Source organism: Trichoderma gamsii (genome assembly GCF_001481775.2).
Source record: "Trichoderma gamsii strain T6085 chromosome Unknown Scaffold_7.2, whole genome shotgun sequence".
NCBI classification, from domain to species: domain Eukaryota; kingdom Fungi; phylum Ascomycota; class Sordariomycetes; order Hypocreales; family Hypocreaceae; genus Trichoderma; species Trichoderma gamsii.
Genome location: NW_020171344.1, coordinates 347,280 through 361,957, shown reverse-complemented (window position 1 = coordinate 361,957; position 14,678 = coordinate 347,280). Strand labels below are relative to the sequence as shown.

The following is a 14,678-nucleotide window of genomic DNA, read 5'->3' as shown; positions in this document are numbered from 1 at the left end:
GCCTCTTGTTTCGTCTTTCTCGCCGTCCTGCCAATAGCATCCTCTCCTCTTAATTCATCAAACCAGTACAGCGTAAGGCCATGGAGAGCCGCAGTCCTTCACCTCCCTTGGACCCCGTTGCGGGCGTCACGGAGGATCTCGTTTCACTACCAAACTCAAAGACGGCCGGCGACACAAACATCGACTTTGACGGACTGCTCGCACAGTCTATCAAGCTCCACGAGGACGTGCGGACAGGCTGCGGCGGCCAGACGTGGCCTGCGGGTATGGTGCTGGGGAAGCATATGCTGCGCTACCACAGAGCCAAGCTGGAGACTGCCCGGATGTGAGTGGTTTTTTTTTTCTTCCTCTTTTTCTGTGCTGTTCTACACGGCACTCGGCGCTTTTTCTTCGGGTTCTTGAAATATTTTTCTCAGCCAAGATGCCCACCTCAGTGCATGACTAAAGCCACTCCCAAAGAATGAACCGCTGACTCAGGCCTAATAACGCAGACTGGAATTGGGCGCTGGTGGTGGACTAGTTGGATTGGCTGTGGCGGCTGGTTGTGACCTCCAGGCGCCACTCATCTTAACCGACCAGGATGTGATGCTGGAGCTGATGAAGCATAATATTCAGCTGAACGAGCTGGAGGGCAAAGCCACGGCCTCAATATTGGACTGGTACGTTGTGACTTGTGATTTTCTCCGCTTCCGCATCTTGGTATCAGCCTAGCAGACACCGCTGCTTAGAAGACATGTTCTTGGCGGTGCTACTTTGTCATACCATACCTCAAGCGGCTCTATTTCCAGCGCCGAAGCCAATATTTGACTGACCTAACACTATGTGTGCAAATTTCCAGGGGCGAGACACTTCCAGAGGCCGTTGTGGCGCACAAGCCGGACGTGATATTGGCAGCTGAATGTGTCTACTTTGAGCCGGCCTTCCCGTTACTCATGCAGACGCTCAAGGACCTGTTTGAGCTCAATTCGGATGCTGTGGTGTATTTCTGCTTCAAGAAGAGGAGAAGAGCCGACATGCAGTTTGTCAAAGCAGCCAAGAAGGCGTTTGTGGTTGAGGAAATCTTCGACGAGGACAGGCCCGTGTTTCAGCGAGAGTCACTGTTCCTTTTCACATTTAGAAAGCGGGCAGCCGGTGGCACCATTGCGAGCAAAAAGAAGAGCGGCATGATGGCAGCCAACCTCAATGGCCAAATCGAAACCGCTAGATGAGGCCACACAGCAGCAGACAGAAGAACCTTCCCCGTGATTGGGCTTGACTCCTCTTTTTTCTTCCGTGGTATTGCACGACATTGGCAGCACGAGTCCCGTCAGCGGTTGCACCAAGCAGAGAATCAGGATCCAGAGAAGAGAGACCGGAGGGAGCCTGCATGCATGCGTGCACCTCCTCCCATGTCAAGCGAACACGGAATAGCATACGACGGGGGAAATAAAGGTGCGGGGGGACAGGGCCGTGGAACAGATGCGGCTATGAGCCTGACTGCTGAGCGAGATTAATGATTCAGCATGTCTTTGTTCCCTCTTTGCTGCCATCGCGCCCTGGGATCGCGATTCGGGAAAGCGGCAGGAAACAAGAACTAGCATACGCAAGCCTTTGACGATGAACTGAAAATTTTTCTTCTGACGCGTGGCGATTGCATTGCTTCTTTTTGTTCCTTTTTTTTCGTTTCGGTGCTGTTCAGAGGCAATGGCGCTGCGACCTGAGCTGCTGGCTACTAACGTCGCAACGGTTCCATATTTGTCGTCCACCCGGCTTCTGACTGTGCCCATCCGGTTGGTACAGAGCAGAACTCGTGGTGGAGACAAGTCGGTGAAGTTAAACGACAGGCCATGACAAGCAGGGAGTCAACCGCCACACGTTTTAGATCGAATGAGCGTGCCTTGGGTCGGCGTCTTCGGAGACACGCAACCGCAGCTTGGTCGGAAAAAGCCCAACTTCCGTCTAGTTCAATTAACACCATACTGTGCGCTGCCCCTGCCGCATATTGAACACATTAATCACATTAAACTGCCCTCCACATCGGCACAGTAGCATTCGGAACAAAAGAGGGGCGGATCATCTCTGACTCGCCTCATCTCCGGCTGGGCTTTGGAATGAAAGAGGCATTGACGGCCAGCACGTGGAGGCGCACTCCATTGCACGAGATGGCGTTGAATAGCGTTGGTCCCCTCCCCGGAGCACCCACAGCGGCACAATGGACGGATGGGCTCAGTTCTTTGGAGAAGAAGAGGGTCACAAAAGAAAAGAAAAAAAAAAAAAAAAGCGCACCGTTGTCAGCGTCTCCACGGCAGGCAGCATCTCGATAGCCGGACGGCAACAAGAAAAATGTCAAGATCCAAGTGGATGGGATGGCAGACGAAGCGGGTCTGCGAAGAAAGAATTTCCCTCAAGTGTCGGTCGGCAAAATGCAAACATGGGGGGGTAGAGCTAAAAAAGAAGCGTGAACAGGATCAGGGCAAAAAAAGAAAAAACTTGCATGACAAGGCGCATTTTCTTTTCTCTTCGTCTCTCAATCTCTTGCCCGTGCGTGCGGATCCACCGAGATGGCGAGTGAGTTTTTGCAAAGCGGCGCTCCACCGCACATGTTTCGGGTTTTGCGAGTCCTGCCAATCTGCGTGCGAGGGCCCGCAGCGCCTCAGGCACCGGCCAGCGCCCATTGGCTGGCCTGCCGGGTACCTGGTTGGCGCTGCGACGCTGCGATGGGACCGGATGGCGGCCCCTGCAGAGCCCGCGAAGGCTATTCGCCCCTGTAATACAGGCGCTACAGCAGCCCGGGGGCCAATGACAGCCCGCAGCGGCGACGTGGCAGCGCCGTCTGGCTAGCTCGGCGCGGCTGTGATCCGTTAGGGGTTGCCGTTCGCTCTCTTTTGGTGAACAGTGCACGCACGCTGCTTTTTTGTCTCAGGCTTCCATCCACTCATCCCTCTTTTCCGCCGCCAGCGCCCTTGCAGCACGTAAGCAGCGCAGCGAATTGACACTGGCTGCGTTGCGCGGCGCTTGGCTCCAGCAGCTCCAAAAGGGCTCCAGCAGGGGCTCCAGCAGCAGCGTGGACGGCGCCAGGCTAATTGAACAGACGCCCACAATGGCCACCACCACGCCGACTGAGGCCCCCCCGGCTAGCGCTCCGTATTAATCCTGGGAGCCCATGTAAGCTGCAATCCCATTAATAAATCCAGCCTCCTCCCCCCTGGCCGAATGTTTCGTCTCTCTTCTTCTCAAACGAAACAGACTTACTTCATAGTTGATCTATTTCCCACATCCGGAGCAGGACTCTCCCTTCCTCTTGCAACCCACACTCCTTCAAAAAGTCTTTGCACTTCTCGCCTCTACGGCACTTTTGCTACATCAGCTGTCCTGTTGAACAGAACAACATCGCGACAACCACCGCTCCTTTCCAACTACAGTTATCCAAGATGAAGACCTTTACCGTTGCTTCTGCCTTCCTCGTTGCGGCCGCTGCCGCCAAGCCTCACCACGGCCACCACGCTCACCACCACGTTGCTCGTGACAACGTCGTGACCGAGATCGAGTGGCACACCGAGTATGTCACCCAGACTGAGGTGATCGATTCCACCACCACCTACCTGGTCCAGGACGGCAAGACCACTCCCGTGGCTGCTCCCACCAGCAGCGGCCTTGCTGCCTCTGCCGGCGAGTTCGTTGAGCCTTCGTCTTCCACCGTTGCTCCCAGCTCCAGCACCGCTGCGGTTCCCACCACCAGCACCCAGGCGCCTCCTCCTCCTCCGACCACCACTGCTGAGGCCTCGACTTCGTCTGTCTTCACGCCTCCTCCTCCTCCTCCTCAGACCACCTCTTCTCAGGTCTCGATCCAGGCTGTTGAGCCTCCTGCGCCCTCCAGCTCTTCCGTGGCTCCTCCTCCTCCTCCCCCGGTCTCGATTCATATCCCCTCCCCCTCTCCCTCTCCCTCTCCCTCTCCTTCTCCCTCTCCTAGCCCCAGCCAGCCTGCTGCTGGTGGCAGCAGCGGAAGCAGCAGCGGCGGCACCTTCCAGGGAGACATCACCTACTACACCGTCGGCCTCGGCTCCTGCGGCGTCGACAACTCCGGCGACGACACCACCCAGAACCTGGTCGCCATCAACTGGGAGCAGATGGGCACTCAGTCCAACGGCAACCCCATGTGCGGCAAGACCATCACCATCAGCGCTGGCGGCAAGACCACCACCGCCCTCGTCGTCGACAAGTGCATGGGCTGTGCCTCCGGCTCCATCGACGTCAGCGAGAAGGTCTTCACTGAGCTGTTCGGCGGCCTCGGCCAGGGCCGTGCTTCTTGCAGCTGGTCCTTCAACTAAGCGGCTGTCTCCAAGACAATCTGTGCATGACGGGTATATGGATCCTATTGTCATACTACGCCTCAAAAGAAAGAAGAAATCTCAAGGCGTACATATACCCTAGATCATTTTATGGACAAATTTCTCACGTTATACCCTACATTCGTTGATTTTTATTTTTTTGGATTCACCGTCCCTGGCGTGGATGGGAATGCGATATGGAATAGGAAAATGATTAACTTTTTATTATTTTTTATTTATTCTTTACAAACACATTTCTTTGAAATTTGTCCCGGGACAAAGGGAACAGGAATTGAAAAAAACTTTTTTCTATTGTACATATAGACAAAAACCTTTATAGACATGTCCTCTCATATTGGAGACAACGTGGAATGACATACCCTTTTAGATGCCATCAATACTCTGATACTTCAAACAGTTTCTTCGTGATTGTGCGTGAATGATGAGCTGTGATTGTTGTTCCGATGGCTGCTACTCAGGTACATGTTGTGCAAATTACGGTGGATAGGTACATTGTATCAATGGATCTACTACTAGTATCCATCATTAAATCGGGCACTGAAAAGCTCATTTGCGCTACGCCTAATTACTCTATGCCATTCAATGCTTCCAAGTTGCGCCATTGCATCGCTAAACACTTTACCATGCAATTTTGGGTAATTGTGATAGCCATTGTCACCTCGTATCAACCAGCGCTGAAATTTCTATCCCACTCGCCAGTAAAAAGAGACAGGGCCTCCCCATACGGATACGCCGCTAGCTGCAAATCGTCATATCCTTCTTTTCCTTGATTCTTTTTGGGTTTCTCTTCACAACAGGGTCAACAGCTCTTCGATATATCGCCTCGTATCGACGCCGATCCCCTGCGCCAACCGACCCATACCCTCTCCACCCCCGGAAGCTCCCTCGTCGGAGGCAATACGAAAGCCAATGTGGTCACTTGCGCGGCGGATGAGGAATATTTCCTTGTCGACGATGGGGGGAGGTGAATCAGAGGGTGTAGTAGAAGAAGAGGACGAGTGGTGAGATGCAGCGGTTTTGTTTTCGAGACCAGCTTCTTCTTCTTTCTCTTCATGGTTGCTTGTCTGTGAAGTCGAGTTCAGGGATGAAGATGAGCGGGACTCGTGGATGGTGGAGAGCGGCAGTGCCGCCGTGGCAGTGTGGGTTGTGGAAGGGGTGGCGGCGGTGCGCTGGAGGACCCTCGTCCAGACGATCCACCATCCGCGATTCGTCTTCTGCGTGCGCTCGAGGTCGGTGATGCGGGAGCGCGTCGCGGCGTAGACGTTGAGCAGATGGAGGTGTGTACTTACGGCGTCCGCTCGGGACCACGCTGGTGAAGGAGTCGATGAAGCTGCAGCGGCCGGGTCGGGGAAGAAGTCGGGAATGTTGGGGATGGAGCAGTGCACGGTGAGCGAGGGCGGATCCCATACGAGGTCTTGGATGTGGGATGATACAGGGCCGGCGTCTGGGCGCTCGGGACGGTATTTGGTTGATGCCAAGAGTGGCTTCCTCAGTGGAGAGAGCTGGTAGTGCAGGGAGCGGTAAAGGGAATCCCAGGCCAGGGAGTCGGTGCGGAGGCGGAAGAGAAAGGCAAAGATGAAGGGCTTGTTGACGTAGACGACAACGCGGAGCTTTTCCGCCATGTTAGCGTCGTGAGAAGCATAATTGGGAAACAAGTTTCCAAACTCTTGTGATGAAGTCAACGGGTTGGCGGGATGCTCGAAATCTCTAACCATGGCGCTGTCAAGGCGATTCACCGTAGCGGATGAGCTTTCCAGCTCGACATGGAGAGTGCGAAGAACGGTACGGGAGTTGTTTTCGTCGCCGTCAGGATCGTCTGAGCCTGGAGTCCCGTCCACATCATTCTCAGCCGTGTCCTCGTCTTCAATGTCTCCTCTAAGGCCAATCAGGTAGTGGCCTGAAGCCATAGAAGAGGACAATTCCGATGCATCTGTGGCATTTGACTTGCCATCAGCGGCGGCTTGTTGTTGATTGGCCGCTTCTGACGAATTGCCTCCTGCTCCCGGAAAAGACCAGTATGATCCGTAACCCAGCGTGAGATAGCTGACCATCTTGTCAAGTCTTCCAGCCTCAGGCTCTTGAGCTGCTAGACTCTCTTCGTCTTCCGATGCTTTTGGATGAGCATCTTGTACGTCACTCGTAGATGGGCTGGCTTCTTCTGCGTGCCCTGTTGCCTTGGTCCCCGCATCATCTTTTGGGTGCTGGACATCATGCGGAGCGGCCGCCTTGGAAGACGACTTCTTGCCTCGAGCACGCCGTGTTGAGGTTGGGCTTTCAATGATACCATATGCATGCTCCCCCCAGGTATAAAGGTCTTCCATCCAGCTTGCCACGTCTCGTAGAGACTTTCGCGATAACGCCCCCGTCCCGAGAAATATGACACCGTCTTCAGCTCTGGGCTCTTTGCCGCTACCAAGCCATGGCTCTGCCTCGGTCTTATTCGACTTGCCAGGTTCCGGTTCGACATCGTCAGGCCCGAACCTCGAGACGACAAGGTCAACAAGACCCTCCACTCTGGTAACCAAGCCTTCGAGCACCTCTCTTTCGCCGCTTCCTCTGTCTTCCTCACCGACTCCTACCCCAAGCTCGCCAGACGCAGCAACGTTGATGCCGCCAAAGATGTCCCTTGCAGGGTTTCCGTGCAGCATAACGTTCCAGGTGGATAGAAACAGGTCCCAGTAGCGGCTGAGCAGCGCGATGAACTTGCCTCGGCGATTTCGAACAAACAAGGCGCTTAGTGATGATCCATGATGCAAGAGAAAGATACTGTGCGCACGCAACAGGTCCCTCAGCAACAACGCCGCCGGCTTAATCTCTCGACTCGAATACTCATACCTCTCCTCCTGTTGCTCTCCAGTCTTCATAGGTAGTCTTGGAGGAAGGGGCACTTTATTCAGGTCGATGCTCTATGAGTACCCAAGGTCAGCAGTCGGGTCATCTTCAATTTGGCACCTCCTACGCAGGGTCAACGCAAAAATATCACTCGTGAGACTCACGGCAAGAATCCACCATCCCGGCTCCAGCTCATGCGCAATGACCCTCGACTTCTCTGTGTCAATAGTGTCTACCGCAGCTCCATCAGAGAAGCCGCGGCCAAAATTGACCATGCCTTGGGCAAGGCCAATCTGCCGCAGCCGCTCGTGGCGCTCCTCTTGAGAGATGCCATCGGTCGGCCTTGCGCGCGCGCGCCTCCGTCGGCGGCTGGAGCTTTGCGTAGAGACAGAGGCGTAGTAAACGATCTGATCATCAATCGTTTCATCCGTCTGGCCCAGCGAAGGATTGAACAGGGCGAGGAAGCCCAACTGCGCGGGCACAATGCCGCTCGTGGAGGCATAAGCAGCCATAAGGCCGACGCTGGATGGCCCAACCGATCGAGCGAATGAACAGCTATGAAGCTGTGGAAATAGGCATCATCAGCTAAATTTGGAGATTGACGGGTAAAAGATGTGCCTTTTTGACTGTAGCGTAACGTTTATGGAAAATGATTGCCGCGCGGCAAAGCACACGTTAAAGGTGAACTGTAGGTCTGAGTTAAGAGATGGAGGGGAAGTTTTGCTTTGGGTGAGCTCGAGCTCTCCAAGTGCCAGCGTTAGCAGCAGCCCCTCCAAAAGTGCGCTGCGTCATTGCTGGAGTGTGATAAGATTCAAGCCGCTTAATGACTTTTCTACCAATTTAAAAATATGAGGCATGTTAGTAGACCAAGGAAAAAAAGCAAAGGAAAAAAAATCTAATTTTTTAAAACTATTTGACATACGCTATAACAGCTATTTAGCATACCCAGACAGATATAATGCATTTCGATAATGGTAATTGATACATTCCATCTATCAAGGACATCTAGCAATTGTGAAATTTCCAATCAACAAATCGGGGAATCATATTTAATTTATCAAACAAAAAGACAGATGGAATAAATGTTGAGAATTCATGGAGAAAAGGTGAGATTCTCTCATAAGCGCCATGCTTATTGTGTGAACGTTGAATCGTTTCGTCTTGCTATTTGTGTCAAATTCAGCTCTGCTTTTTCTTCCTCCGAAATGCGGTCAAAATAACTTTGTTTCAGCTCATCTCCCTGCCTCTTCTGAGTATCGTGTCGCAGTTTTGTTACCCAGAGCCACAAGAAGAAGAGCATGAAGGTGATGATGGTGAGCGGGATGGTAATGACCCAGTACAGCCCAAACTGAGGCAGCGGCCGCACCCCGATACTACCTGATGAGGAATTGACGCTGTCCCAGTCGAACATTGATGATGAGAATAAGGCGGAAACAAAGCTTCCCGGGAGAAAAAACATGGTGACAATGGCAAGCGTCTTCATTGAGAGTGAATCGCGATGCTGCGACTCTGCCAACATCAGAGTCGCTTGAAAGTCGCTTCTAGAGATGATGCCGGCGAGCTTTGAGATGTTAGTTCATCTCTCATAACGAATACACACAATAAGGGGCAATGAAGGCACTTACAATGCTAATCTGAAGCTGGACGCGCTTCAAGGTGTATTCTATATCCACAAGTTGCATTTCCAACCTGTCCTGCAAAAGCAGCGCATGACTCTTCAACAACTGACAGGCTTCGGCCGACACAGATTTGGGCGAGGCTGCATAGCCATCTTGTTCCGATATATTCTTCAATATGAATTTCAAGGCTTTTTCCACCATTTTGCTTTTTCTGCTCAAGCTGCTCAGCTTCACAGCACATCTATCTGCTTCGGAAGCCAGGCTGATGAACAAGCTCATGACGCCTTTGTCGTATCCCTGGTGAGGCATCTGAAGCGAGGCACACCTTTCGCTCGCACGTATCTTGAGCTTGACCTTCTCCTCCCCTTGATGAATCTGCGTGCTGAGGATGAGGCTGAGGAGAAAGGCGGGGAACATTGGGCTTTCGTATAGAAGCGGGCTCCAGGGTGTGCGGAAGACTTCGGAGAGGAACAGCATGTTGGATTCATCGAGAAATATCACGCCTTGCGTTAGATATGACCGATCGGTTGGGCTCTCAGCGTGGAAGCGGCGATGTTCCCACATTGCCGCAAGTTTTGGCATGTAGCAGAAGGAATACGCCTGGTGCTCGCTTGACTGCGGCGGAATGGCGGCTACATTGGTGATGCAGCTCTGCGAGTATTTATAGGCCAGCTCGAGGTTGAAGGCCTTGAGCAGGGCTTTCATCGCTTCGCTGGAGAGCTTCAGTATTCTGTGTTTGATGTCGCAGCCTATCAGGGCTATTCGCAAAACGAGAGACTTTTTCGTGTCGCCATCACCATCGGTTTCATCGGTTAGCCAGTTGTCCAGCTCTTTGACCGAGACAGGCTTGCGGCTCATGTGGATGTGCCCAGAGCTGTGATGAAGCCATGCCTCGATGACCTCAAATGATGCTTCGTCCGTGTTTCCAAAGCCTTGCCAGAGATTCACCACGCTAAGTTTCTGGTATATTTCCTCCATGGGTACAAACCGCCAAATAAGCGATGGATATTAATACAGGGCCGATAAATGTCGATGCTGGGCAGCAACTGACTCGGTAGCGACAGACGTATCCACGATGTACGTATTTGAGAAATGATGTGGGTTCACTGGGCATTTTTAATGTTACGCGCGTGCGGATCTATATGGCGCCCTCTTAGATACAGCCAGAGCCTGATGAGTGCAACAAACATTCTGAGAGGGTGGCCAGCCGCGACCAGGGTCCTTCAAGCCTAAGCGCCGGCCATGCTGAAGGATTGCGCACCAAGACGAATGCTGAAACTAATAGTAATCAGAATGAGGCTACGACCGATCACTGAAGGCCTCCATGGAGACTCCGATGGTTGATTGCTGCTCAGTTCCTGCACGTTTCCGTACACGTAGCGGGTTGTGCAGCATCAAGATGGCCAAGATACACGTACTAACAGGTAGTTGCCTGTAGGAAAGTGGCTGAAGACAACTGGACAGAATGTTGCATGATCTCGTGGGGACTAAATGAACTAGGCCAGAAGAAATCAAAGCGCTATTGCCTTGATCCGGGATGGATGCATGCATATTTTGATTCATCCTTCAGCTAAACGTCTTAATTTAGAAACCATTGCGTTGGGCAAGTTCACCATCATCTGCTGCACTTGCGACGGTGGTGTGGCTTAGTTGCCCATCTTCACAAGCTTGTGGATGACCAGCAGCAGCTTGCATGATGCGCATGCAAGGGTACTGACGGAAAAGCTATGGTGACGGAGAAGCTTTGGCGCTCTGGAGAGTTGTTAGAATACATGTAGCTGCGGCATGTAATGTCTGGACGGAGAAGACGAAAAGATAAGTTAAAGTCTTAGGTGGAACGCTCTGTAAGATGGACAGAAAAATATAGCCCTTTAGTTTCGTAGTCCTATCTGATTCAGTGGCTGATGAGATAGTCGTCCAGCTACTATGAAGAAATGGAGCGTGTTCATTCTCTAGGTAGGTGGACATGTGCCTCACTTACAAGGATCATGAATGCAATACTCCGCAGGCTGCCTCTTGGCGTCCTTCAACTTGATCTTCCTTGCCCCCACTACCCAGCATCTTCCATATAGAGAAATCATGCGGAGCTATTGCTATGAATATTTTTTGGCATATAGAAAGATTCGGTCTAAGGGAGTAAAATACTATATACCTCCTCTAGCATTGCAAGTATATATGTTCTATTAGTCGGTTGTCTATTCTATTCTATTCCCTCAAGTCATTTTCACCGAAGATAGGTACATGTAATGTTCCCGAGTTCAAAGTTTGTTCTCCAGATAACAAATGTATGAACACAAAGTATTAGCAATATACCGTGTGGTATATTGTTAATGACTTGCCAACATTCTAAATCAATTATCTACTGCTGTAGTCTATTAGCATGTGCCCATTGTTTGTCTCCTCAAACACTGCCTAGTGTTTTCCAACACCAGAGGCGCTCTTATTCCCCCAGAATCGCCAACAGTCATCCAGCAGCGTATCGGGCGTCTGGTAAGCGGCGAAATGGCCCCCAAAGTCATGCACGTATATCGCGGTGACGTTGCCTATCCTGCGCGCCCAATCTAATGGAACACCCCATCCGGCGTCCTGCGGGCGTTGTGTAACACCGACTGGAACATTAACAAACAATGCGGGCCCAAACATATCCGCGCCAACAATCTGGTCGGCATTTCGGAACTCCTTATAGAAGCGTGTAGCGGGATAAGGACCCTGAATGATGTACATCATGGCCCAGGTAATGATCTCGCTAAGTGACCAGTGGTAAAAGGTTCCGAGCTCTTGCATCAGCTGGAAAATGTAGAGGGAAAATCCTAGAGGAGAGTCTGTCAAAGCATGGCCCGCCATCAAGGGTTGCGTGGACTGCAGAAACAGGTATCCCGCGCCTCCTGTCTGGTAGGCAGTTATGTTGCGGATATACGCCGTCTCTCCCGGAGTCGTCTCATTTGCTTCCAAACGAGCGATATCCGTGGCGTTGAGGGCAGGGACCCAAAGATTGGAGAGCACAGAGATGACGCTCTCAGGGTGGAGAGCGGCCTGATAGGTAGTGACAAAGGCTCCGAGATCCCCGGCCTGCATCACATATCGTGGGTAAGATAGTTGGTGCATCAAGGCATTATAAGCATGCGCCGCTTCGATCGGACCCAACCCGGCATGCACCGGGGCAGGAGTGAATCCAAAGCCGGGCAGAGACGGGGCTACGACGTGGAAAGCCGGGACAGACGAGTTGGGCGGATGAGTCAAGGACGAGATGATTCGGCCTACTTCCAAGAAAGAACCCGGGAAACCGTGAAGGAAGAGAAGGGGGATTGCATCGTGACGAGGTGAGCGGTGGTGCACGAAGTGGAGCGGGATCGGTTCTGTATAGTTCTTGTCATCAATTTTCACAGTTGTGGTAAACATTGTAAAACTGCCATCCCATGTTAGCTGCGTTTCTCAAGTCTCGTTAGGATGAAACGAAAACCGACTTTTTGTTGATTTGCTCCTGTACAGATGTCCAGTTAAACTCATCAACCCAGTAGTTTTGAAGAGTTTGTGCCATCTCAGTCGAGACACCGTCCGTAAAGGGAGGAACTCCCATATCATTGGCTATTCTGCCCAGCTGCACCTTGAGCCGCGTTGTCTCGATGAAAGAAGGATTCACTTTGAGAGTGAATGGCTTGGGGGTAGAGGCATATGTTGCATCAATTTCTGGGATAAATTGGCCATGAACACACGACAAGAGTAATTTGGAGATGGATGCAATGAGCGTTGCTTTACGCCTTGCGGCGGTTGTAATCGAGAAAAAAGACATGACGGATATTTGAGAAGTGAGTGTTTTTTTAGATTATCTATTTCCTATACATATAAAAAATGATTATGGCAAAGCTCGTATATATAAGTAATCGCATCTTTGTTTTCATAGTCGAACCTATAGTCTACTATCTTTCTAAATGCCGATGTTCGTCCTCTGTATGTGTAAGAACTACCATTCTGAGATGCATTAGTAAATTTCCTAATCTCTAGTGTTTACTTTGCTAACTGAATTTGGAAACTGCATGGGCCCCACTTAATTCTAGGAGAGCAGAAATATCGTGATAGTATCATCTTATTTTTACCGTGATTTCAAATCTCTACTCAATTCTATGCTGTTCTCATCCCTTTCTGCTTCCTGTAAGAAGCATTTTTATTTGTCATAGATTATACTCATTTACAATGAATAGCACAAAAAATTCTTAAAGGCAAAACCCTGGTTCAGCCACATGCATGTATCAGCAAATGAAACACAAGGGCGACGAAATAGTGATATAGTGAGGCTTTGTAGCCTAACTTCTGAAGAGGAGCAAGCTAGTATTGCTACATGGCTAATCAGGACCTGGCGGGCACCTTGGCATATAAAAAGCATGATCCTCTCTTCAAACAAAAGATGGGATAATTCAACAACGCAAGTTCGCTTCGCAAAATGGCCTTTAGCTCCATTGACAGCTTCCTTCTCAGAGAGAACAAAGACGAGCCAGCCAATCCGAATGATTCTATAGCTTCACTCACTTCGTGGTTGAATAATGTCAAAAGGCTGGGTTTTTTGCGCATGTAGTTATATGTATGTAGGCACGTAAGTTGACCCAATTGGTACCTGCACCTAGCAGCCACCAATGGCCATTGGTAACGGTCATCAGATGGCACTTGTGAGCTGTTAGTACCTCAACCGTATTACCGAAAGCAGGGAGTGGTGACTACAGCCATATTATGGCGATTGTACCCTAATTTGACTAGGTACTTTGTAACTTCAATGGTAACGGTCACCAACCCCCCTACCCGACTGTAGGTACATAACATACATTGCCGCTGCAGCAAAGCCTCCTTATGAAAATCTCCAATACCTACTACGTGGCTACCGCAAGTATCCCTGGGGTGACCTGTTAAGGAAGTTCACTGCTAAAAAGTTAAGCTTAACATAGTGCCAGAATACATATAAGAGGATGTACGGGGTCTACTTGGCAACTTGTATCCTTAGTTTTCGAGCAACAAACATTATTGCACAGAACCAGAAAAAGACTAGTCAACTCCGTAGATCATCGTAATAGGTAATTCCCTGCGCATATCCGGATCATAGTAAGAGAGTTGCTGGAGGCGCACATCAAGCGTATCTGCACATCAAGCGTATTCGCATGTCGAGCTGATTTGCAGTTGAAGCTGCTCCTCGGGGATGAAGGATGAAGGATTTGCTTATATAGCTGAAGACGTTGCTTTCGATATGACTTTTTGTATCTGTTTTCGTACTTGCCGTTGTTGAATCCTGACGAGTCGGCCGACATAAATAAATACATGTATATAAGCTTGCCATAATCCATCCCATACCACATTCTCATTCTCATCGCAGCATCTACAAGCACAACAAGAATAAAACACTCCGCCACGTCAAAGCGACATAGCTACATATTTTATCACTATGAAGTTTACCTCATTCGTCACGGCTATGACCACCCTGGCCTCCTTCGCTCAAGCAAGAAGCGTTTGGTGTAGATCTCTTCCACGATGGAAATTGCCAGGACCAATTCAAAGCTATTACCGTTTATGGCGAAACTTGCTACATTGGGTCTTCTGTTGGATGGTCTTCCATGAGGGTGAATAAGTATGACACGCTTGGTGGTGAACTTACCGCGTACACCAAAAACAACTGCGGCGACTCCCTTGCTGGGTCCTATGGATACACTGTCTCTCTGGGTGCTTGCCTTAAGGACTTTGGATTTGTCGCGAATGCAGTTGGACTGCAGGATTAAAGCCTGTAAGTAAGGAAGATACGTGATGCTTTGGTATTGCCTGTGCTAATGGAGGAAGCAGCTCTAATCCCCACATGAATTTGGTTGGCTTCCTGTTGTATTGCCATTGCATCATTATATAAACGGCCTCCGTCCTGGTCTGG

At 50.7% G+C, this 14,678-nt stretch overlaps 4 protein-coding genes across 4 annotated transcripts; 2 read left to right on the top strand and 2 right to left on the bottom strand.

Moving 5' to 3' along the window:
* Nucleotides 1–80: 80 nt before the first annotated feature.
* TGAM01_v202771 (hypothetical protein) lies at nucleotides 81–1,208 on the top strand (the record flags this gene model as incomplete). Its single annotated transcript, XM_018802228.1, has 3 exons — nucleotides 81–325; nucleotides 492–659; nucleotides 839–1,208. The coding sequence occupies 3 exons, from the start codon at nucleotides 81–83 to the stop codon at nucleotides 1,206–1,208; spliced, it is 783 nt and encodes a 260-aa protein (XP_018664584.1).
* A 2,202-nt stretch (nucleotides 1,209–3,410) lies between these two features.
* On the top strand, nucleotides 3,411–4,307 carry TGAM01_v202770 (allergen Asp F7; the record flags this gene model as incomplete). Its single annotated transcript, XM_018802227.1, has 1 exon — nucleotides 3,411–4,307. One exon carries the CDS (start codon nucleotides 3,411–3,413, stop codon nucleotides 4,305–4,307), a length of 897 nt encoding a protein of 298 aa, XP_018664583.1.
* An 809-nt stretch (nucleotides 4,308–5,116) lies between these two features.
* On the bottom strand, nucleotides 5,117–9,757 carry TGAM01_v202769 (hypothetical protein; the record flags this gene model as incomplete). The annotated part of the gene is made up of 4 exons (XM_024549061.1): nucleotides 5,117–7,234; nucleotides 7,325–7,723; nucleotides 8,437–8,721; nucleotides 8,786–9,757. 4 exons carry the CDS (start codon nucleotides 9,755–9,757, stop codon nucleotides 5,117–5,119), a joined length of 3,774 nt encoding a protein of 1,257 aa, XP_024406176.1.
* A 1,434-nt stretch (nucleotides 9,758–11,191) lies between these two features.
* Nucleotides 11,192–12,178, bottom strand: TGAM01_v202768 (hypothetical protein; the record flags this gene model as incomplete). The annotated part of the gene is made up of 1 exon (XM_018802225.1): nucleotides 11,192–12,178. The coding sequence occupies one exon, from the start codon at nucleotides 12,176–12,178 to the stop codon at nucleotides 11,192–11,194; it is 987 nt and encodes a 328-aa protein (XP_018664581.1).
* Nucleotides 12,179–14,678: the final 2,500 nt, after the last annotated feature.